Here is a 22222-nt window from a genome sequence, read left to right on the forward strand (position 1 = left end):
GAAACCAAATACTATTTTTAATATATAAAATTATTTTTGTTTAATGATTTTAATTGGTAAAGTCTATGGGTCATTATCAAGTTTAAATTATTAAATCAACTTTTTTTAATGATTTGGGAATTAAATATTTTGAAAAACCTAATCATGTTCAATGTTCATTTACCATACTCTTAACAGTGAAATGTCCAAAGGACCCTTCTAAATAGTCGTGTGTGAACCAGACAACAAAGATTGGCTTTGAAATATTTAGGAACACAACAATGAAGTCCCCTCTTGCTTATCCAGTGGGATGGTTGAAAGTAATAGTGAGAAAGTTAGTAGCTCTTGTATTAATAGATTGTCGTGGGTTCAAAGTAGGGAATTTACAAATTACTTATTTAAGGTTACCCCTTTATTGGATTTATTGGTAGAGACTACGATGGATCATTTAAATTTGCACGTTCTTTTGATGAATAAAAAAGTTAAACTCTTCTAGTCTCACCTGAATCATGGAGATACCCACAATAAGCAAACAAAAAAATAAAAAAATACTTGTTCGCAATATCACCACCAGCATACAAACCATTTAGAGTTTGTACTTTGTCAATCGCCCTATCCTTGTAGGGACTTGATAAATTTGGGCATCCCAACTCAAAATCAATTGGCAATGAGTGGAGAGGCCCAGGAGTTTATAAGGAGAGAGATAAGGCAATGAGTATTTGATGTAAGACTAAACTCAACAGGCTCCCGCACGTGTGGGCTGGACTAGGCTGAAGCACGTGAAGATCTGAACTGGGTGACATGGAGGAGAGATATGCCAGCTCTATTACCATGATAAATTTGGGGGTCTAACTCAAAACTAATTGGCAATGAGTGGAGAGGCTCAGGAGTTTAAAAGGAGAGAGACAAGGGAATGAGTGTCCAATGTGAGACTAAACTCAACAGGACCAAAATCCCATACTCAAATGTGTGCGTTTGAAGGTGTCTCAATTGTAAAACCTCTAATAACCAAAGTTCGTAAGTTTCAAAGACTACATCGACTATCTGGAAGCTTTTTTAAACGAGACCACACAATCTTAGATGCCTTAGGTGTATCAGATTACTCATGTATCCCGGTAAGCTCTTAAACTTTATATAATCTTGGTCCAACACCCGCAAAAATTTCAAACGAGTGAAATATAGTTTCCAAGGAATTCAAATGGAAAATGCAAAAGTCCTTATATGATACAAACAAAGATTGAATTGAAAATTTGATGTTTTTCAAGTTGGATGCAAATGTGTTATCGATCCTTTGATTTGTAGCCAACGAATATTGAGAGGGATATTTTTTTTTCTGAATTTGGATTGGCAATTAACATATTTTCATCTCTTGCAATAAAATGGAGAAATGGGATTGGGGGACACCACTAACAATCACACGAGACATTCTTCATTTGGAACTTGAAGCATTCCTAGCTCAATTAACTAGTTGATATTTTCTTTGGCTATATCCTCCATTCACTCTCCTGGAATTTCTTGAATTACGCCTTTGGCCATCAATAGCTGAATCGATTCAGCTCTTGGAATTGATTCATTTTCAGGGAAGATGCAACACTACATTAAGCAGAATTTAAGGTAAAACTGCAAAGAATTGAATTTTTAGTTCAAAAGATGTTGCACCATCATCAACAACACTAGAAAGATCAATTTATTTATGTATTTATTTTTATATAGTTACATCACCCTTAGTTGTTGGGGGAATGTGAAACTTACTAGGTCTCACGATCTAATCGATTTCTTATGTCAATCATTTCAGATTTGGATTAATCATGGTGCCCCTGCCCCTCCCCCCACAAAAAAAAAATTTAATCTGATTTTGTCCCTGAAATCTAGAGGGTTTGTGGTGTTGGATTGCCAATTTGATAATCTATTTGAGCTCTTAATAATATTTGAAATCTTACTAAGTTGGTAAGGAAAGAGTTTATTTGTTTAATAGGAATTTTTAAAATTTCGTTGGTCATGTACAAAGTTGGTATAAGAATATATGTAAAATAGGAATTTTAAAAAATTTAGTCTGGGTCACAGCTTTACATATAGTTATGTCCCTATTTAGAAATATATAAAAATGTATAATGAACTTTTAACTCAACTCTTACAAAATAACTCAAAAACTCAACGACATGGCTTGCGAATCGTATGTTTTCCCTTGGGATACACAAATGCACATCCTGATAAACATATGCAGTTGTGTATCCTGAGGGTAAAAACCTACGATTCTTGCACATGCCACCTCAGTGAATTTCTGAGTTATTTTGTCAGATTGAGTTAGAAAATCAGCACTCATAAAAAATATATATAAAAAAGAAATTGTGGGGAACCCCCCTCAAGTCCACATGTAGTTTTGCTCCTGATACTTTTGTTATCCTTTGATATTTTATTTAACAATTATAATATTATAAAGACTAATGATGATTTGACGCTTTTTGTAGACTCCCTAACATGGCCGTGCATAGAATCATAGATCTCTTTCCTTGTGTATCTCGAACAAAAAGATCTATAGTAGTACTTGCACGCCACATCAGGAAGCGTACAAATAGTGTCAAGTTTGAGAACGTTAGATAATCACGACTCTATCGTAAATACACGTTACATGTGTGAACCAAGAATTTGGGTCATAAGACTGGATCTTGAATCTTTAAAAACGAATAAGAGAAAATGACTTTTAAAACCAAATTTATGAAAACGTGGACCAATAGGTCTCCACTTATAAAATATGGAACATTCAAGACCATATTTTTTAAACATTTTTCTTTGGAGGATCTATTTAAATTTCCTTCCAATTAGTATACATAAAATGCCAAAAACACCCTCTTTTAATTAAAATACCTAAACTAGTAATAAAAAAGAGTTGTTCTAAGAGCTGTGATAATATGACTCGCCAGGTGGCATACTCAATCATGTCCCTGATGTGACAAATTTGGGAACCATAGATCTATGCACCTTGGGATACACAATTGCACTTCTTGAAAAAAAAAAAGTGTGTATCCCGAGGCAAACAGATCTACAATTCCCAAAATTGTCCACGTCAAGGAGTCGATTGAGTAGGCCACCTAGCGAGTCATATTATTAGGACTATTGTGGCAAGTCCCTCACAACCCAAAAGATTAAGAATCTGACTAGCCTTACTAAGTTAGTAAGGATTTAATCCTTACTACCTTGTGATATAAAAAAACATGATCCGAGGGTTCAGGATTGTAGAGATCTGATTCGATGAACTATTAAAATATATATATTAAGAGTTACTAGTGCCACACCAAGTTTTACTAACACCACACCAACAGTGTGCAATTCTTTGGTGATTTACATAAGAATTGGTGTGGCATTAGTAAAATTTGGTGTGGCAATATCAGCTCTCTATATTTTTCATTGTTGAATTTTAATTTTAAATTTTGGAATTAGGTGGAATTTCGGTAGCCATGCATTTTCAAAACCTTAGATCAAGCCCCAAAACACTGTCTTTTAAAAAGGAAATATTTGGATTTGAGTTTTTCAATGAAATTTAGAGGGTTGTGGTGTTGGCTTGCTAACGTGGTATTCCATTTGAGCAAAACAACGCTTAGTATGTAAGGTTGAGATCTTTACTCAATTAGTAAGGAAGTTGTTTCTCAGAGAGTAATCAAAAGAGTGGCTATAAATCAACGTTTTTAGCAATGTTGATATGGCGAAAAGAGTCATTCACAACTCAAATTGGAGGTTGAGTTGTCATTTTCTGACTCTCTCTACTCTCTTGGCGTGGCATGTACATAGAGCCATAGATTTTTTTCCTTGGGATACACAACTACAAATATTTATGGGGATGTGTTGTTTGTGTATTCTGAGAAAAAAATCTATGGTTCTATGCACATGCCACATCAGGAGAGTATGTCAGAGGGGGAGTCAATTTATCCTTATTCTTGGAGGTCATCTATCCGATTCACAGTACATACAATATCTTATTCTTATACTATAGGTACGGTGTATACGTGGAATGTGTTTGGTTGGAGTTTGAAACACATCAAGCTCCTAATCAAGTCTTTTTTCAGTTGAACGTAGCCGGATATGTTTGCTCTCCAATAAATATGTTCCACTTAGACATCGTTAGTTGTTCTAGGAATGTGACATCCTTCTAAACCGCGACTCTCTTTGTATTGCAACTTGGATTATGTCTAACCTTCACAACTAACATAGGTTCTACAAGTTTTTGGGTATGTCAACTCAAAAGAGGGAGAACGAGTTCAACAAGATGTTGGTTTTTCCAGGAACTCCCCTAGTTCTGGTAATGGAGAAGAGGAAGGCTAAGAAACCATTCCATTCAAGATGTTAGCTTCATTATTAGAAGGGTTGTTAGGCTTCAATCCTTTTATTTTCTGTCTTTTCTTTCCATGAGCATGCTTCACATAATTGACTATGTCGACAACGGTATCTATAGGAGAGAGACAAAAGATATCCTTAGTAATATTAGTAATTTATTAAAGGGGAATGCTAACGTCCAAGATCTCAAGGGGAATGTTGGTTGTTGTTTGAGATCATCCTTCCTGTTGTCCATGGGTCTTGCCAAATGAATGTGTCGCCCCCATCTCCAATTATGTGGAAAACCATAGCTTGGATAGTCTTCCTCCTCTACATGACTTTCCTCCATATCTAAGAAGTTTTAGCAGTTGTGACCATATTCCAGAAATGATTACCTTTGATAAGATTCTCCTCGATCCAGTCCATCACTACGTCATAATTCGCCAAAAACGACTGCCCCTACAGTCGTAAATGGAGTCGTTTTAAAAGGAGTGGTTTTTTAATTGCGACAGCCTAAAACAGTCGGAAAAAACGACTGTCCTGGGCAGTCGGAAAAAAAGCGACTGTCTTCGACAGTCGGAAAAAACGACTGTTGCTACAGTAAAAATAGGATATAGCGACGGTCAAATGAGGAAATAGCGACGGTCAGTGACCGTCGCTATAGGGTATTTTTAAAAGAAAAAAATATTTTACACCAACCCCCTCACATGTTGCTGAATATTGGAGATACCCTTATATTTTGAAATTGATGACCTAGACCCCAACTAACAACATGAAAAGACCCAAATACCCCTCATCTTCAACTTTCATAACACTAACTATATTTGTAACTACCAATTATGCAAATGTAACTAGCCATCTAAATTCTAGTCTACAAAGCGATAAATCTAGAAACATTATGCAAATCTAAACCAACTTTGACAAAAACTATGCAAATCTAACTACCAATTAAATCACACTCTTGACACAATTACATGGAAAAACTGCATAGGGAATTGCTACTTTCAGAGCCTTAAAAGTGTTCTTATCCACTCAAAAGAAACATTTCTTTGTGCTCTGAATGAAATGCCAAAAAAGGGCTCTGGAAATGAACACTAGAATGAACCATAAAATTTAAAAGAACTTCAATATTAACATATATAACTGCTCATCTTCATGTAGGTTTGGTTTTAATAAATAAGGGTTGACATTGTTGTTGCAACTTGGAAGGTATATTTAATGAACTCGTTCTTCACCCCAAAATCATCATTAAGTTTTCAAAATATAAAGTAAAATGAAGGAAATAATATTGAAATCTTTTTTTTTTTCCTTACTAGTGGTATCTGAAGCTTCAATGTCAAGTGTGGAACTTCCCTCCAAGATCTGCAGCCCTCTGGGCAAACAAAACAACACCAAAAAAGCTCAATCAGAAAAGACATAGTCATCATCATTGTCTAAAAGCAGCAACAACAAAGACTATTATGCTTAGTTCACATAGCATTAAATGCTCGAGGGAAAATTCAGATTTATGATGCAACTCGATGTTACTCTGATCTATTTCTGGTTATCAGGATTTGTGAGTGATTTCTTATTACAGATACCTCAACATGAATCATGATTACAATCAAACTAATCTTGTGCGAATAAAAACTAGAGTTATGGTAGAATATATTAAACTGATATGTAGAGTAAGAGCAAGCAAGTTGAAGAAATCAATGCATCCATCATAAAATATGATATAGAACCATCTTTGCAAAACAGAACCCAAAACTAAGGAATTACCTGGAATAACTTAAAATGTTTGGCAGCCTTTAGAACTTCCAACGAAGATGGAGAATTACCCAAGACTGATGGGAGATTTTCCTCTATAATTTTCTCAATATCTTCAGCTGTATATGGTTCCTCATTCAAAAATTCCTGTAACATACAGAAAAGTGATAACTTGATGTATGGTGTAATGCTATATAGATTTAAAATATATGCATACACTAAATGGTCAAAAAGTGTGAAGTTCTTGTTTTTCCTTCTTCCCTTTTAACACAAATTTATCGAACATGATCACACTAATAAAAAAATTTAAGCAGCATAATCAATTAGTTAAAAAACTAACAACATGCCATCATAGAATCCCGATTCTGACTATGTAATGACTGGTGCCTTATAAGGTAACTCGTTGGAAGTAAAAATTTATGAATGGTCACTTACAGTGTCATTGAACCGTGATATGGAACTCTTTAAGTTGAAAAAAAAAATACAAGAGAAATATTCAAGTTCTGCAAGAGAAATACCTTGACAGCCAGGACAGGATCAGAAGAGCCACGATTACTCGCAAAAGATACACATAAACCCTCAACATCAGAGAGAGTTTTCACTTTGGAAATTGCCTCCTCTGGTTTCATTCCCAGCTTTATACCAAGCACAATCTGCAGAAATGTTCAGGAACCACATTGTAACTGGAATCAGAACACAGTACAAAAACAACAATAGCTGAAAGTAAGATAGCCATTCAACTTCCAAAACCTTCGATCATGTTTTAAAAAATAAAAATAAAAATTTGCTCAGCAGAGTTCAGAGAAATCTGGGATCCATAATAATTGAATGACATTTCTAATTTATACAAGTAGACTTATTAGTTGCAAAACAAAACTTTCTATATTTGACGTGGCAAACACTGAGGAGTCTGTGAGGACTATGAGGAAAAAAAAAAACGAGTCACACGAAATAAAGGCAAAAAAGTCTCTCTTAATTACACGTGGTGTTATTGGTGGAAGGAGTTGGGATCATTGAACTTAAGTGACTCGTGTCATTACAAGACAGCTCAACTTAAATCTAGAAAAGAGTTCAAAAAATAGATCAGCTCAACTTTTCCTATAAATATGTTCATCTATAATTTAGGTCATTACCCTCTTTAAATCCAAGCTCTACTTTCCTTATCTCAATCTACAAGAAGCTATCGTCTTGCAAATGGAAATTTCTGCTATTCAAATAAAATATAAGCTGCAAATATGCTAAAAATTTATTTCTGAAATCTAGAAAAGTAATGAAGTACATGTTACTAAATTCACATGGATTTGGCTACATGAAATCCATATGCAAGTGGGGGTCTGTTATTGGTCATTTTGAATCATAAATTTGTAAACTTAATACAGCCAAACAACGGACTAAAATACTTTTGTAGAACTTAAAAGGAAAGGCTGAACACCTTTGGGAAATTTGCATCAAAAGCAGCCATTATAACGATGGTAGAAGAGCAAACAAAAGCAGCCGAGCTTGATAATCCAGACCCTACATGAACAAGATGTCACGTAACTTTGATTTTTCTCATAAGAAAAAAAAGAAAGAAAAAGCAATACCCAATAGTGCAGTAATTAGCGGCAAAGTTGTCATTATGCACAAAATTGCAGGGAACAATACCTGTAGGAACTATCCCATCAACTAGTATATCAAGGCCAACTGGTACACCAACATCTAGTCCTTTGGATTTAGTGAATTCATGAAATCCTTTGTATCTGCAGAACACATACCAGTTTTTATCAGCAAGGATATTCAGCAATCCTTGACAGTTCTCGCTACCTTGCACAAATCAATGTGAACTATATGGCAACCACAAGAATATTATTTTGTTATAATAATACCTGTGATGAAGCCAGCAAACTTGTTGATTTTCTGGGTAGGGTCCACTATTTCAATGGTTAGGATGGGTATGATGGTGGGCCAAAGTATGATATGTGATGCTGGGTGACGAACCTACTATTTTGAACAGAGATTTGCTGTTTTGAAAGTTATGTGCTAAGCTGATGAACCAATGGCATGACGCCATGTGTATTAAATGAGCAAAAGTGATCGGTGAGTGAAAAAATTCCAGAAGAAAAGTTGACTAAAATGGAGTGGCTTACGCCGATGTTTGTGGATCTTTCGTTTTTAACATACAAGCAAATGGCACGTGGAATGCACGTGTAGAGAGAAAGTTGTGTACAACACGCTTGTTCAAGTTCACATGTATTTTAATCTTACATAAATCCTAATTTTTGTAATACAAGCAAGTTTGTAAATGGTACTTACTAATACCATATCATTGATTATGTAAACCACCTTCCTATGTCCTGCCTTAACTCCAAATTAGCCTACATTGTGCAAGGAATGGCACTATGATTGCTCCATCTCTGGCCTTGGTAATTGCTGGTTTGACCATATAGGCTTATGGTAGGTTGAAGTTCCTGAAATCTTAGGGTAGGTCATATACTGATGAACTAAATAAGCTAGTAAAATGAAGTTGTAGTGGTCTATTGTCACACCAGAATCCAAACACTGAATATGAATAAAGAAGCACAAATTTGCATCTATTTGTTTATCTATAAAACTATATCTAACAAAGAAGCCCATAACTTGATCTATACACCAAGCTCCATAACTTGATGCAACTACACAAGCAACGGCATGTATAAACTGTCGGTGAAAGGTTCACCAACCTTGGACAACATAATAGAGCAAATACACTTGGTGTAATATTGCGTGTGGACACCAGCCTAAATGACTGAGAGCATCTAGTACAAGAAGTACAAGCCAAATACATCAAAGAAATCAAATAGCATACATGGAAGTTAAGAATACATGTCATATCTAAGACAAACTTTTGTTCTTCAACAGGATTTTAAATTTTGGCTCAGATGCTACTTGGCCGGTTCATCATTGTCAAGTGGCAGCAATACTATTTGATCATGTGAGCATTTTGGCCAAGTTGAATCAAATTATACAAAAAGTTGTGCTTTTTCAAAGTAAGCTTCTCAGCCAGGTTGGCACCAATTCGTATGGTTACTGATGCAAAAACTAATTGACGGTTTTTATTTATATTCCTCTTTATCCAGAGACCTCCTTTGTCCTTACCAGTGGTACTCGTAAAAAACAACTAGATCCCTCCTTAACTTGACATCTTAATAGCACCCCAATTCTAGTTTTTCACTACATCCATTTGATTTATAGTGATTCTGATAAATGTGAGATACTCGGATGTTAACTTTGACTCTTATGCCTAACATTCATTACTAAAGGTATAAATGAATAGATATACACACAACCTTGACAGAGTGGTTCATAACAGCAAAATCATTCAGCTGATAATAAAATAGCTATGAGGCTGGGGCAAGGTAAAGAATTTTATGTGTCTTACTCTGCCATTAATCTTTGGTAATATTTCATTAATAGCGATCTCTGTTATTTCTGATGAATCATTCTAGCAGAAAACAGCACAATATAACATTGAGATTAGAAGTTATACAAAGCGGTCACACATTTAAGTTAGTGGGAAAGAGAAAGAAAAAAAAGAGAGATGTGTACACTGAAAAAAGGCTGCAAATAATAGAGAACTAGGGATAAAAGGCACATACTTCCCCCACGATATGTGCTGGTGCCATTTGCCCTCCTCTCCTCAATGTGTACTTGCCGTCCACCAAGCTGTATTGGAGATGCCTACAGAGAATCATAATATCATAATTCAGCATTATGGTAATGTCAGAAGTATGGTCCAGATGAGTCAAGTTTTATTTGAAATCATGGATTAGACATTTTATAAATCAGGCAATATACATTCCAAATTAAAGAATAAAAAGGACAAACAAATGACTGCCTTTTCCATCAAAATGATTTGATGAACTAATTGTTAGAAATGTATGTGTAGACATGTTGTCAATAGTTTTGCCGAAATGATCTTATAATTACCATTAGCGAATATGACATTTCGATCACTGAAATCTTGGCCATGCCTTACCCAAGAGAATGAAATCGGTCCGGATGTTGCCCTGGTGGAATCTAAAGGAAGTTTTCAACTTGGAAGAGAGCTGATTTATTTAAGTCGCCTTGTACGAGATTTAAAACCATGTTTGAAGGTTCACAGTTCTAAGGATCAGGAAGAACTCTGCAACCACAGATGGATTACCCTACACAAGGCCCTACACTTCGTTTTTCCTAAAACTTTTAAGGCGTTGTTTTTAAACTTGGCTGAGGTGCAGAGGTGGAACAAGATCCTTAATGTCATCAACTATGTTCCATGTGAACCAGACTCACTTTGCTTGAATCCAATACCAGCTTACACATTAATTATTGTTCATGCATCAGTTAAATTATACAACTCATCAAGTCATGACAATTCTGATCATTTCAATCTTAGTAGAAATATTTACTTACTTTGTATAAACGAGACATATATTTAGCTAAAGAAAATGTAGATTGGTTGGCGTGTTATAAGTAAAAGTTGTATTGTTCTCATATCCTAATGATTCAACATACAACCCATTAAATAATAAATTATGATTATAAACACACACAAAAAAGACAAAACCATGTGGACATGTAAATAGAACAGCGTGAATTGAAAAGCATAAGCATCTTAGAAGACTCAAATCATTAATTCAAAAATAAATGTACAACTAGAAATGTATGCTAATGAATTATCAAAAAGGAATGGTGCTTAGCATTATCAACAATGTCAGACAATTTCCGGTTGCAATTAGGGAATATGCCCCACATCAGCCAAACTATTCATTAGCTATTATATTGAGAAGGCCAGAAAACAAATCGTAACCGTCGAGCCAACTGACAGCTTTGATCAATAAGGAAGATCAAAGCTATTATATCCATCAACGGTTGTTAAGATTGTAGGGCCATGGCAATTCAAGAGGGTGAGATGGGGACCACAGCAATAATTGATACTGCTGAGTTCCACAATACTTCCTCACTATCGAAATGTCCATGTCAGAATCAGTTAATTGTGAACAAGGGCCCACCCATGAAAAGGATAATGGGCATTTTGTTTCAATATCAAGGGACCTGAGAACCAGATACCACAATTTTAAATCTGAAAGCTGTAAATCACAAGGCAATTCTTCATTTCTATAAAAAGAGAGAAAGAGAGAGAGATAAAAGAGAGAATAAGACATTTGGAAAGTGAAGGATTATGGAATATAGTGGAGAATTCAACTGGTGCAGTCACATTGATCTAGACATCACTTAGAGAATGACAAAAAGAGCAAAACAATCTTAAAATTGCTAGATCTAAGATTCAAATTTCTATATGCAACTCTAGTAATCAGATCTAAGTAAAACCACTTCAGGGAAAGTATAAGTTATATGCAGAAATTCTCTTGAGCCATAAAAAAATGCAGAATATTTAAAAATAATAATTCCTTCTGAGAAAAATTAATCAAATAAAGAGACTGGAAATCTCTAATCTTGATCAAGTCTTAATGTGTAGATCAAATCGGTGGATCCTAAATATAATCAAGTTCTTTATCACCACAGATCCATAGCATAACCTCAACCTTTCTTATGCTAAAGAAGTGAAAGATCAACTACAAAGGAAAAATTCCATCAGAGACCGATGGAGCTGTATCAAATTTGTGAAAAAATAAATCAGATAATAAAATTATTAGGAGTCCAGGGTCCTTAGCTTCTATAAACACAAAGGACCTCCTTCAACAAAAAAAAAAAAATAAATAAAATCACACAAATCATCAAAACAAGAATACTTGCAAATCAAAGACATTTTCTTGAGCCTGAAACAAATGCAGATCAAATATCAAATTCAATTTATTCTCACAAAATTGAAAAAAGTAATGGATCTTCTAAAATTTTCAGAAAAAGAGGCATATTCAGATCTCAAATTGATAAATATGAAAGATAATCAGATCTAAAATTGAGCTTAAAGAAGTGTAAGAAAGGCAAGAACTCATGTTCAAAACTGAAATTAAAGAGATATAACAGCTAGATCATGATATAAAACTCCATAACCAAACCCTAAAACATGCTTTAACATTGAAGAAAACATTTGAAACCCTAAATTAATCAAGGAAAATCAGAGATTCAATAAAAAACTTTAACATACCTGAAGATTCGATCACAAACCAAGCAAAGGGAGGGAGATCGAACAAATCACTAAAACCTTCGATCAAACTCCGATCGATTCTGCTCTAAATCACTAAAACCTTCGATCAAAATCACAGATTCTGTAGAGAGAGATCGAGCGCAGGTCTTTCGATCAAACTCCGACCATTTACCTTCTAGATCGAAACTTAGAAGAAGACGACTTCAAACTTATTGAAATCGGGATAGCTTCGAGTAAGAGAGAGATCGATTCGAGAGAGAGAGTAACAAACAGATTCGAGAGAAAGTGAGAAGAGCGACGGATTCGACAGAGAGAGCGAGAGTGAGAGTGAGATACAAGCAGCGAGAGAGAGAGAACCGAGCGAGAGAGATACGGTCTGAAAATAATTTAAAAAAAAAATTTGTTAGAGTGGCTATTGGCACCCCAAATTTTACTTATTTTGTTGAAACGACGCTTAAACGACGGTTCACAACTGTCGCAATTAACGACTGCCTTTAGCAGTCGTTTTTAGCGCAATTAGGCGTCGCCAAATCCGCAATATGACGTAGTGCACCCAGATGCTAACTTTGCTAGATGCAATATCTCACACCTGCCTAGCAATCCTAGCCATGTTTTAAAGCTCCATATCATGGAACCCCAGCCCTCCCTCTCTTCTGTTCCCAGCTATTCTCTTCCAACTGATACAACACATCTTCTAGATATACTAGGACCAGTCCATAGATACTTGGCACAAAAAATTTCAACACCCTTAGCTCTTTCTTAGGCAACATCAACACATTAGCCCAATACCCTTGCATGCTGCTAATCACAGACTTAATGAGCTCCATTCGACCAACTAGGGAGAGGAATTGCTTTCCAAGACTTGATCTTGCTCGTTATCTTGGTGATGAGGGGTTTGCAATCCCCAACTTTTAGTCTTGAAGAAATTAGGGACAACCCAAGGTTCTTTACCGGTAGGTTGGCTTCTAAAATTTGTAAGATGTGACTGATTCTAACTTTAACATTGGAACTCATGCCCACACAATAAATGTTGCTTTTGTTTAGGTTCATCTTGAGCCCAGTAGTGTTGTTGAACCAATCTAAGGCTCTTTGAAAGCTTTAGTCGAATTGGAAGTGCCTTTGAAGAACAACATGAGGTCGTCAGCAAAAATCAGATGGCTAATAGTAGAAATCAGATGGCTAAAAGCAGGGCACTTGCACTTAGCCATCAACTTAATGCTACCTTTCCTAGTTAGTTCCTCGAGCTTCGCTAAGAGAATCTCGATCACTAGCACAAACAAGTATGGAGAAATAGGGACGAACTACTCTTTTACCTTGGAAGTACCCTTTCAAGTTGCCATTAAGGGCTACTGCATACATAGGAGAAGAGATGCATCCCCAAATCCAGGCAATGAATTTATCAAGGAAATTCACCACTTCAAGGCAATAGATGATGGCCTCCCGAGCCACTGAGTCATAAGCTTTTTTCAGATCCACTTTGGCAACACATTTGGGGGAGCTCTTATCTCTGGGAAGGTTCCCGACGAGCTCATGGGACAATATTATGTTATCTCTGATAGACCTGCCTTGAATGAATGCTGATTGGAAAGCATTGATCAACATGTTCAGAGTTCCTTTGAGTCTATTGGCAAGGATCTTGGAGATGCATTTGTATAGAACATTGCAGCATGTTATTGGCCTATAATCTTCAACAAAGGATAACCTTTCTGATTTAGAAATAAGAGATAAGGCTGTAGCATTCATTTCTTTAACCATATTCCCTCTTTGAAAGTCGAACACGATAGCAACCACCACATCATTTCTTATGATGTTCCAGGACTTGTGAAAGAAAGTAGTCGAGTACCCTTCTGGGCCAAGGGCCTTGTCCCCATCCATGGAGAACAACATACTTCTATTTCTTCTTTGCTAATAGGGAGGATCAACGCATTGGCAGCACGATCATCCAACTTCTTGAGCTGAGCCTCTTGGCTGTCAATGTTGCTATCTGAGCTTGCCACAGAGAGGTTCTTGTAATAACCAAGGATTTCTTGTTCCAGGTCTTCTTCGCTTTCTATCTAGTTTCCATTGTTGTTTTGCAACGAAGAAATTATGTTCCTAGCTCTCCTAGCAACTAGGGACTTATGGAAGAAGGGAGTGTTCGATCACCCAACTTGAGCCAGTTAACTCTGGACTGTTGTCTAGTGGCCACTTCTTCCCTTCTAGCAACCTCATTGTAGCTCTTAGCAATCATTTTCTCATCTTCTGCAAGGGCCAAGTTCAAGGGCTAGAGTAGAATTTCTTTTTGGACCCTCTCCAATTGTTTGAAGGTTTGTACAACTTTCTTGTCATCACCAAAATGTTGGGAGCTCCAAGCCTTCAGACCAGCCTTCAACCTCTTGAGCTTGAGAATCACTCTATACGTTGGGTTTCCTTTGTTTACATAATAAATTCAATGAGCATTTAAGTATTTTGAATTAAATCTTTTTTTTTTTTTTGTAGTAAATGATTTGGCAATCAATGCCAACATAATCAATGCATAATAAATGTATTTATTAATGACATAATAAATGTATTTTTTATGTAAAAGACTAACATGCTCTTGCCCTTTTCACTAAAAAAACAAAAGTTGGTGGGGTATTATTGAAAAAAAAAAGTATTGGACAATGCTAACACTACAAAATCGTGTGGTTTTAGCGACAATTTTAACAACGGCCAAAATTCCCATCACTATAGCTCGTGCTTTTCACTTTACCAACCCTACTCCCAACCTACCAAATCACTTCTCTGTAGAAAAATTCCCAAAAATCCTTCACGCGAAAATTACCAATTCGATTCGGAAATGAACTTCTCGCTCTGCTCTCTCTGCATCTTCTCCTCTAATGGCAAAACTAATGCCGAAAATTTATTAAAGATGAACGCCTCTCTTTGCTCTCTTTGCATCTTCTCCTCTAATGGAGAAATTTTGTTGAAGACGAACGTCTCTCTCTGCATCTTCTCCTCTAATGGTGAAATTAATGACGAAAATTTGTTGAAGAGGTATCTTCTCTCTCTCTCTCTCTCTATGTGTGTGTGTGTGTGTGTATGTGTCTGCTCATTCGATTTAATAAAATGGTTTAAATAAAATGACAGAAATCATCTCACTCTCTCTACTCTCTGTATCTTCTCCTCTCTTCTCTAGCTAGGGTTCTAAGGTTTTTGGTATTAATGGTGGAAATCGATTTACTCTTTCTAATAAGTATCGTCCCCCCCCCCTCCCCCTCTCTCTCTCTCTCTCTCTCTCTCTCTCTCTCTCTATCTCTCTTTGTATATTCTCATTCGATGTAGTTAAATGGCGATTTTTACTTTGGTTTGATTGGAGATCAGATTGATCTCAATTGTTCTAGTTTATAGATTGGCGATTTCCACTTAGTTTATAGATTGAGATCAAATTGCTCAAATCAATTTTAGATTTGTTGTTTTCTTTAAAGATTAAAACTTCCAAATCATTTTTCAGATTTTGATTAAAGATCAAAGAGTTTAATTTGATTTTCTTTGATTGAATTCTTATATTTTCTGTACATTTTCTCCAAATAACTTGTACTTTTCTGTTTTTATTGATTTTCTTTGTATGGTCAAGATCGCCGCCTTCCAGCGTTACCACATCCCAGATTTCTGAAGGCACAATCTGCATCTAAGGCTAAAGGCTATTACTGCCAACATTCATTGTAACATTCAAGGTAAATCAGGGATGCTCATTAGTCTTCTCTTAATTTTTTTCTTTTCTTCTTATGGCATGTTCATTCACTATTGCTTAGTGTCAAAGTCATATTGAGACCTCTCATCTGTTCCACACTGTTCTGAAGTGTTGAAGTGTGTCATGCATCATTGAATAGCATCTCAAAAGTGATTCTGTTGTAATCTCAAGGTGGAGCCTATCTGGATGTATGCCACGATAGATATCCAGCCATCTATATAAGATACACCATCAGTCATTCATGGCTGCATAGGAATGTTCAAACTTCCACAGGTACAAAAGGGAAGTTGTCTCTATTTTAGAGTGTTAGGGAGCTAATTTGGTTTTAGGAGAGGCATAGGAAAAGTCAGGTATGTAGTCACACTTACACACTATGTGAGTTCATGTAGTCACACTTAATTACATTGCTTGGAAGTTACCATGTAGATATGTTGTGGTTACTTGACTATATTGTACATTAATTACAATTAATGGTTCTTTCCGTGCATTTTGATTTCTAATTATGCTAATGCTGTTGTTACTTGACTATATTGTACATTAACAGGTTTTGGTGTTTGGTCCCATTGTGTTGCTGCTATTGCTTGTGTGTCAGGTTGATTATATGATTGATGGGAAGAAGGGTTAGTTTTAGAAATTAACTTTACTCATTGTTCTTTAGAGAAGTTGGTTTGTTCAAGGAGTTGTACCAGATCCATTAGCTCTGTTTTAGTGCAGTTTACTCCACCCATTGTGTTGGTTTGGTCATTAGCTATTATTTAGGGATTTTTTTTTTTTTTTTTGAGATACGCGAGCCCTGATTTTTATCTACGGTTAGCAACTATAATCAGGTTGATCTATGGATATATGCAGCTACTTAAAATCATGTTGCACATACTATAGTTCTTTTCTTATTCTTTATAGATTGCTCTAGTTTTTACCTCACAGAAATTGCGAGAAGTCTCTGTAGGATTAAGTTTTAGTTTTATAATTAATCAAAATATTATGAATTCTTGATTCATTCATATTTCATTTTTGATGAAACATTTGAATGGCTGAAGCCAAGGATATGGTGAAGAACTTCACAAAATATAGATCTCTGCACCAATTGTGATCAATAGTACTATTTGATGTATCCTTTTTTATGCTGTCATCCTTTTTCCATCTAATATCACTGCTTTCTTGAATGATGATTTACAAGAAACTTGAATTTTTCCACTTGAGGAGATGTTGGCATGCATGAATTATGTCTTAAAAGTGTTAATTACTAGATGAAATAGGACACATACTGGGCCAAGCATGTACAGTTAAAATAGTGTGGTGTCTGACACGAGTATGGCATCTTTTTGAAGTTATTTTTTCTTCTTTTTTGATAGATATAAAACCTGTTAATCAGATTAAAGGAAATAAAGGAGGTTGTATGGATATGCCTTAAGAAAAGCAAAAGCACAAAACAATACAAAAGCCACAGCCTTACAAGCTCTATTAATAGTATCTTGGTTTTGAGATTATTTACATTTTTATCCCTGAAGATTTGTGAGTGGTGTTATGATGCTTGAATTTTTCAACAGGTGATGCATCGGATAGCTTAAAAGCCAACTTAGTCGACACTACAAACGTCTTACAAAGTTGGGATACTACATTTGCGTATTCCTACACATGGTTTCATATTACATGCAGCCTTGACAACAAAGTTATAAGGATGCAAGTAAAAAATTGTCCATAACTTTTGCAATATTAAATGCTTATGATTGGTATAGCATACATGATGGTGAATGTGATTATCTTCACATGTCTTGTTTTAGTGATCTTGGAAATGCGGGTTTGTCTGGTCAACTGACTGCACAACTTGGTTCACTTACAGATTTGCAGTACTTGTAAGTATTGTTATATCCTACGAATGTTTGTGTGTTTTACCTTCATTTTTAGAATTCCTTGCATTTTCGTAGCAATTATTTGGACTCTATGTTTATGTTGATCTTTAAAAGTTCATATCCATTCCTTGTGTTGAAAGATATGGGAATCCTCCAAATTTAGGGTGAATAAATGACGTATAAAAGTTCCTTTTACAAGATAGTTCTTCAATTATTTCAAAGGTGGGATGATAAATAATATGGGAATTTGCGGGTAAGTGTATTTACTTATCTCTGCTTGCTTTTCCATGTTAATACATGCTTTTCCACAAGTACCGACTCCCCACTAGATTTTTGAAAGATTTGCACGCTTAAGTTGGTATCGATTACTTCTTAGATGAAGTGCTCCTTGTCAACAAAATTGACTTAATTTCTCTTCTATGGCTTTTGATGGGTTTGAGCTAATAGCTTAATGGGGGACTGTTCTTGGTGTCATAATAACTTGCATGTTATTTGGGTAATCAGAGACATGGTCAAGGTGTCATCAAAATGGTATTTACAGATAAAACTGAATTATCGGACGCATGTAAGCCCATTTTGACGTATTTTATATTAGTTTAATTTTCTGTTTTGAAGTATTATACCTATAATTGGTTTAATATTCTGTTGAACATGAACCTATCAAATATGTATTCTTTTAAACATGAGGGGCTACCGCTTTAATTTTTTTTAGAAAAAAGAATAAATCTTGTATGGGCCTGTAGAAATCATTATTGGTTGAATTGATTTTGTTTTTTAGAATTGGTTATATGCCAAAAGCAATTGTAATAGAAGTATTTTTTTTAAGAATGTTTACCAACCAATCAAATATAAGGGAAAGAAGGGAAAGGTACCAAAGGTTCATGTATGTATGAGGCCAAAATTACTGGTCCCATTGTGTTGCTGATATCGCGTGTGTGTCATGTGTGAGTGTATGTTGTGTATAGTATGGGGTAGACTAAGACAGTAAGACTTTTCCCTGTCAATTGTAAAACTTCAGTTTTTTTTTTTAATAAATAAATAATCCCAAAGCACTGAAACAGAGATATATAGTTTTGTTATTTTAAGAGCTGAACTAAAAAGAAGAGACTAGAGATAGAGAGGTGTATTATTTCTTATTTTATTTAGTGTTTTGAGGTTTGAATCTTGATTTTTCTTTTTTTTTTCCTTCTCTTAAGATCCATAAAAGGGTTTTGTGTGCATTTGGTTCAGTTGTTTAATTTGAGGTATAAGAATAGAGAAGCAATTGAAGTTGGGGAGTCATTTGAACTTTGAAAGATGTCTATTGGTATTATGTTATGGATTCTGTCACCTAATAGTAATTCAAAGACTTCCAATTTGCTTTCTTATGGGTTTCAGGATAGTTCAAGGACCCTAACTATAGAGTTCTAAGACATAAAGGGAAGAAGAAACATTTAAGATGGAGTTCGAATTTGAGTTCCCGGTTCATCACTCTAGAATAAACCTAGGTCGTAGATGTAGGCAAAGATAATGTACTTCTAAAATAATAATAAAAATTGTATATACATCTAATAGATTACTGAAGACTTCTTGATCTATTTGTCCATCTATCTATTTGTCAATGTATCTATTATCTTGCAGGACCATGCATCTCCACTTAGTTTAATGTTGTCTTTGAACAGTAGTGATTGCAAGACCATGCTTAATCTGAGTGAAATTGAATTGGATTGAATAGAATTTATCCCTTTTATTCCAGCATTTAACTTCATCACCTTTTTCTTACACTTTGAGCATAATAGGTCCACTTACACTATAGTTTTCTGAAACAGTAATAGTGTCAGTTTTACTTCAATACTTCTGAACTTGTAACTAAGGTACCCAACAGAATAGAAGAATGCATGGCAGATCAAAAGAAATGAAAGTGTACTTTGGGTTCTGATGCAAGTATCAGTGAAGAGAGACACCAACACTGCCAAGCGTGTGAAATTGAACCAGAGTATTAAGAAACTTACGGAATCTAAAGAGGTGGTGTCGAAGATCCTAGATAGCATTGCTGCCAATAGTGATTGTACCTTTTAGTGTTTTTGGTTTTTTCTCTTGTATGATTGTTATGTTTTGTGTGTTATGGTTTTTCTTTTTATGTTTTTAGTTGCTCTCAATACTCTATAGAGCCCTTCCTATTACTAGTAGTATATAGCTATAAATGGTAGTGAGTGTTTTTTAATTAATCTCTTTAAACTATAGGACTTGTTAATTTGTTTTCTTTCTTTATTATGATGTGTGCCGATACAGAGTTCAAGGGATGACCCATCTATCTTACTGATTAAGAAGAGCAAGTTAAAAGAATAGAGCTTTGCTGAAAGTGTATTAAAAGAAACAGAACTGTAAAGGGTTTAGAAAATTAAAAGAAAAGTATAATTAATCTAAATCTTTTTAGCTTAGAAACTAATAATTGAAACTTACCCTATTTAGAAATATTATTTTATACTATTAATTCTACCAAGTCTTTTTTTCTTTTGGTAAAAGAAAATGTATCAACTACTATGCCTTCTCCCCTGTTTACATGTAATTGAACACTAAGGCAGTTGACAGTAACACAACATTTTTAAGAGGATCCATTGCGACTAAATTTGGAATTTAGAAGTATCCAAGGGGTTCAGTTAGAAATTTATTACCACAAGTGGATGGTGTCTACATCAATGCTTAGGAATTTAGAAGTATCCAAGGGGTTCAGTTAGAAATTTATTACCACAAGTGGATGGTCTCTACATCAATGCTTAGTTCATGAATGAGGATTTATATTTTTAATTTCTTGATTGGAAAGCTGGGGTTCACTACTTGAAAAAGTAGTAAATTCGACGGATCTTGGCGTTGAATTGATTCTTTATAGTAATCTGTTTTTATATTTATAGTGATATGTTTTTATATGAGTCATTTTTCATGAGTCCATCAATCCCAACTCATTAAGCTATTAGATATCTTCTTGTTTTGACAATTTGAAACTCATCATGATTAACAACTTGACCTTGCAGGAGACCTGCTCTGACTCATGTGAGAATGCTGAACCAAGAGTGCAGTGTAAGTGTTTTAAATTGTGAGGAGTTTGACAAGGCTTATTTATATTTCTAAATGATTGAGTTGATACAATACATATTGAAATGTGACGATTCAATGTATTTTCTTGAGAAATTTTACCACCTTATATGAGAAGAGTCAATGCTTCAACATATATCTTGATTGAGCTAGACTTTTTTAATCTGTTCAGATTGTGAGAGATGCTGAGGTGGAAAGACTTAAGGAATTGATCATTACTCCAATGAGAAAGGTAAATTCTCACTGATAATTGATAATGAAATATGTTGTGTTTTATAGTATTTTATTAATAAATAAATATTGATTGATATGACTAATTTGATTAATGTATATGAATTGTAGGTTGATGAGCAGCACAATCAGCCCGACAACGATCAATGCCCACAACAACAATCATGATAGATAGTTATTATTTTTTAAGTGACAAGCATGGATTTATAAACATTGACTCTTAATTCAATCGATTTATTATTTTGTTATATTTGTCTCTTAACTAATTTGATTTACTAAGTAATTGTGTTTAATTAACAGGTTGTATAAAAATAGGTATTTAATTACAAATAATTTTAAAATAAATTAAATTAAAAAAAATAAAAAATCTTATTAGTAGCGACCATTACTATAGGCATTCAAATCGTATTAGCGACGGTAATACAATCAATTAGCAATGATTTTTTACCGTCACTATAGGTCTCATTTATATACAGCGACGGTAGTACAATCAATTAGCGGCTGTTTTTTACCCTCTCTAAAAACCTAAAATTTTGTAGTGTAACGTCCCTATGAAGTCTTAGACGTTAGTATTCCTGGTAGGAGATAGATGAAAGACAATCTTAGAAATATTAATAATTTATTAAATATTTAGGGATAACTTAACTTATAAAGGGTATTTCTAGTATTTTTAGATAATAATTATAACAGAAGTTACTAAAAGTCTTTTCAAGGATGAAGTTTGAAAAACAAGGCTGTGAATGGTCTATATTTAAAAAATAATTTCAGAAATTTGTCTTTAAGGGTCATTTTCCCAAAAAATAACTAATTTATTGAAATCATTTTTACCAACTTTGTACATAATTTGGAAAAGTGTTTTATCCCCTATGACTAAGAAGATTTCGTCCCATGATTTAGAAACTTTCCCTTTAATATATCTTTTTTAATTAACCAGATTCAATTGAAGACTAATCTAGTTGATTCCGTTTAAGTTTTAAGTAGAACTTATTCAACTACGTGAAAACTAAAAATTTTGACAAGAAAATTCAACAGGCCAAAGCCCACAAATTTTAACTTAAAAGTTCCCCAATTTGATGGCTTAGAACCTTCAAATTTCTCCCATCCTCCATTAATTTGACCATTTTGATCCGTCGAAAAAAAAATTGACAATGAAAAATTCGACACCTTGAACAGTCAAATATAGGCTTTTTTCACTTGATGTTCATGAATCAACTA

At 34.7% G+C, this 22222-nt stretch overlaps 2 protein-coding genes across 6 annotated transcripts; one reads left to right on the forward strand and one right to left on the reverse strand.

The window, feature by feature from the left end:
- Nucleotides 1-5252: 5252 nt before the first annotated feature.
- Nucleotides 5253-12483, reverse strand: LOC147398070 (galactokinase-like). Of its 3 annotated transcripts, XM_086447184.1 has the most exons (8): nucleotides 12143-12483; nucleotides 9651-9732; nucleotides 8329-8712; nucleotides 7681-7775; nucleotides 7469-7551; nucleotides 6555-6689; nucleotides 6049-6183; nucleotides 5253-5659 (listed from the first exon to the last, which is right to left on the reverse strand). In XM_086447184.1, the coding sequence occupies exons 5-8, from the start codon at nucleotides 7496-7498 to the stop codon at nucleotides 5624-5626; spliced, it is 336 nt and encodes a 111-aa protein (XP_086303310.1). In that variant the 5' UTR covers nucleotides 7499-7551; nucleotides 7681-7775; nucleotides 8329-8712; nucleotides 9651-9732; nucleotides 12143-12483; the 3' UTR covers nucleotides 5253-5623. The 3 variants fall into 3 exon arrangements, with proteins under 3 accessions (XP_086303310.1, XP_086303311.1, XP_086303313.1); XM_086447185.1 differs by lacking the exon at nucleotides 8329-8712; XM_086447187.1 differs by lacking the exons at nucleotides 7469-7551; nucleotides 7681-7775; nucleotides 8329-8712.
- A 2417-nt stretch (nucleotides 12484-14900) lies between these two features.
- Nucleotides 14901-21504, forward strand: LOC147398071 (somatic embryogenesis receptor kinase 2-like). Of its 3 annotated transcripts, XM_086447189.1 has the most exons (8): nucleotides 14901-15157; nucleotides 15738-15837; nucleotides 16399-16474; nucleotides 17402-17534; nucleotides 17636-17707; nucleotides 20716-20761; nucleotides 20949-21008; nucleotides 21119-21504. In XM_086447189.1, the coding sequence occupies exons 3-8, from the start codon at nucleotides 16456-16458 to the stop codon at nucleotides 21173-21175; spliced, it is 387 nt and encodes a 128-aa protein (XP_086303315.1). In that variant the 5' UTR covers nucleotides 14901-15157; nucleotides 15738-15837; nucleotides 16399-16455; the 3' UTR covers nucleotides 21176-21504. The 3 variants fall into 3 exon arrangements, with proteins under 3 accessions (XP_086303315.1, XP_086303316.1, XP_086303314.1); XM_086447190.1 differs by lacking the exons at nucleotides 14901-15157; nucleotides 15738-15837 and adding an exon at nucleotides 15844-16204; XM_086447188.1 differs by lacking the exons at nucleotides 14901-15157; nucleotides 15738-15837 and having other exon boundaries at nucleotides 15844-16474.
- The last annotated feature ends 718 nt before the right edge of the window (nucleotides 21505-22222 follow it).

The sequence above is a fragment of the Akebia trifoliata genome, chromosome 7 (assembly GCF_017979445.1).
Source record: "Akebia trifoliata isolate Shusen 1 chromosome 7, ASM1797944v1, whole genome shotgun sequence".
Lineage (NCBI taxonomy): Eukaryota > Viridiplantae > Streptophyta > Magnoliopsida > Ranunculales > Lardizabalaceae > Akebia > Akebia trifoliata.

Excerpts from the sequence above, each read along its gene's own strand:
- LOC147398070 (XM_086447185.1), bottom strand. The coding sequence starts at position 7,498 with ATGGCTGCTTTTGATGCAAATTTCCCAAAG. Across the intron at positions 6,184-6,554 it reads ATCCTGTCCTGGCTGTCAAG|GAATTTTTGAATGAGGAACC; the intron begins GTATTTCTCTTG and ends TGTATGTTACAG. Across the intron at positions 5,660-6,048 it reads AACATTTTAAGTTATTCCAG|AGGGCTGCAGATCTTGGAGG; the intron begins GTAATTCCTTAG and ends TTGTTTGCCCAG.
- LOC147398071 (XM_086447189.1), top strand. Across the intron at positions 17,708-20,715 it reads CTTACAGATTTGCAGTACTT|GAGACCTGCTCTGACTCATG; the intron begins GTAAGTATTGTT and ends TTGACCTTGCAG. Across the intron at positions 20,762-20,948 it reads TGCTGAACCAAGAGTGCAGT|ATTGTGAGAGATGCTGAGGT; the intron begins GTAAGTGTTTTA and ends TAATCTGTTCAG.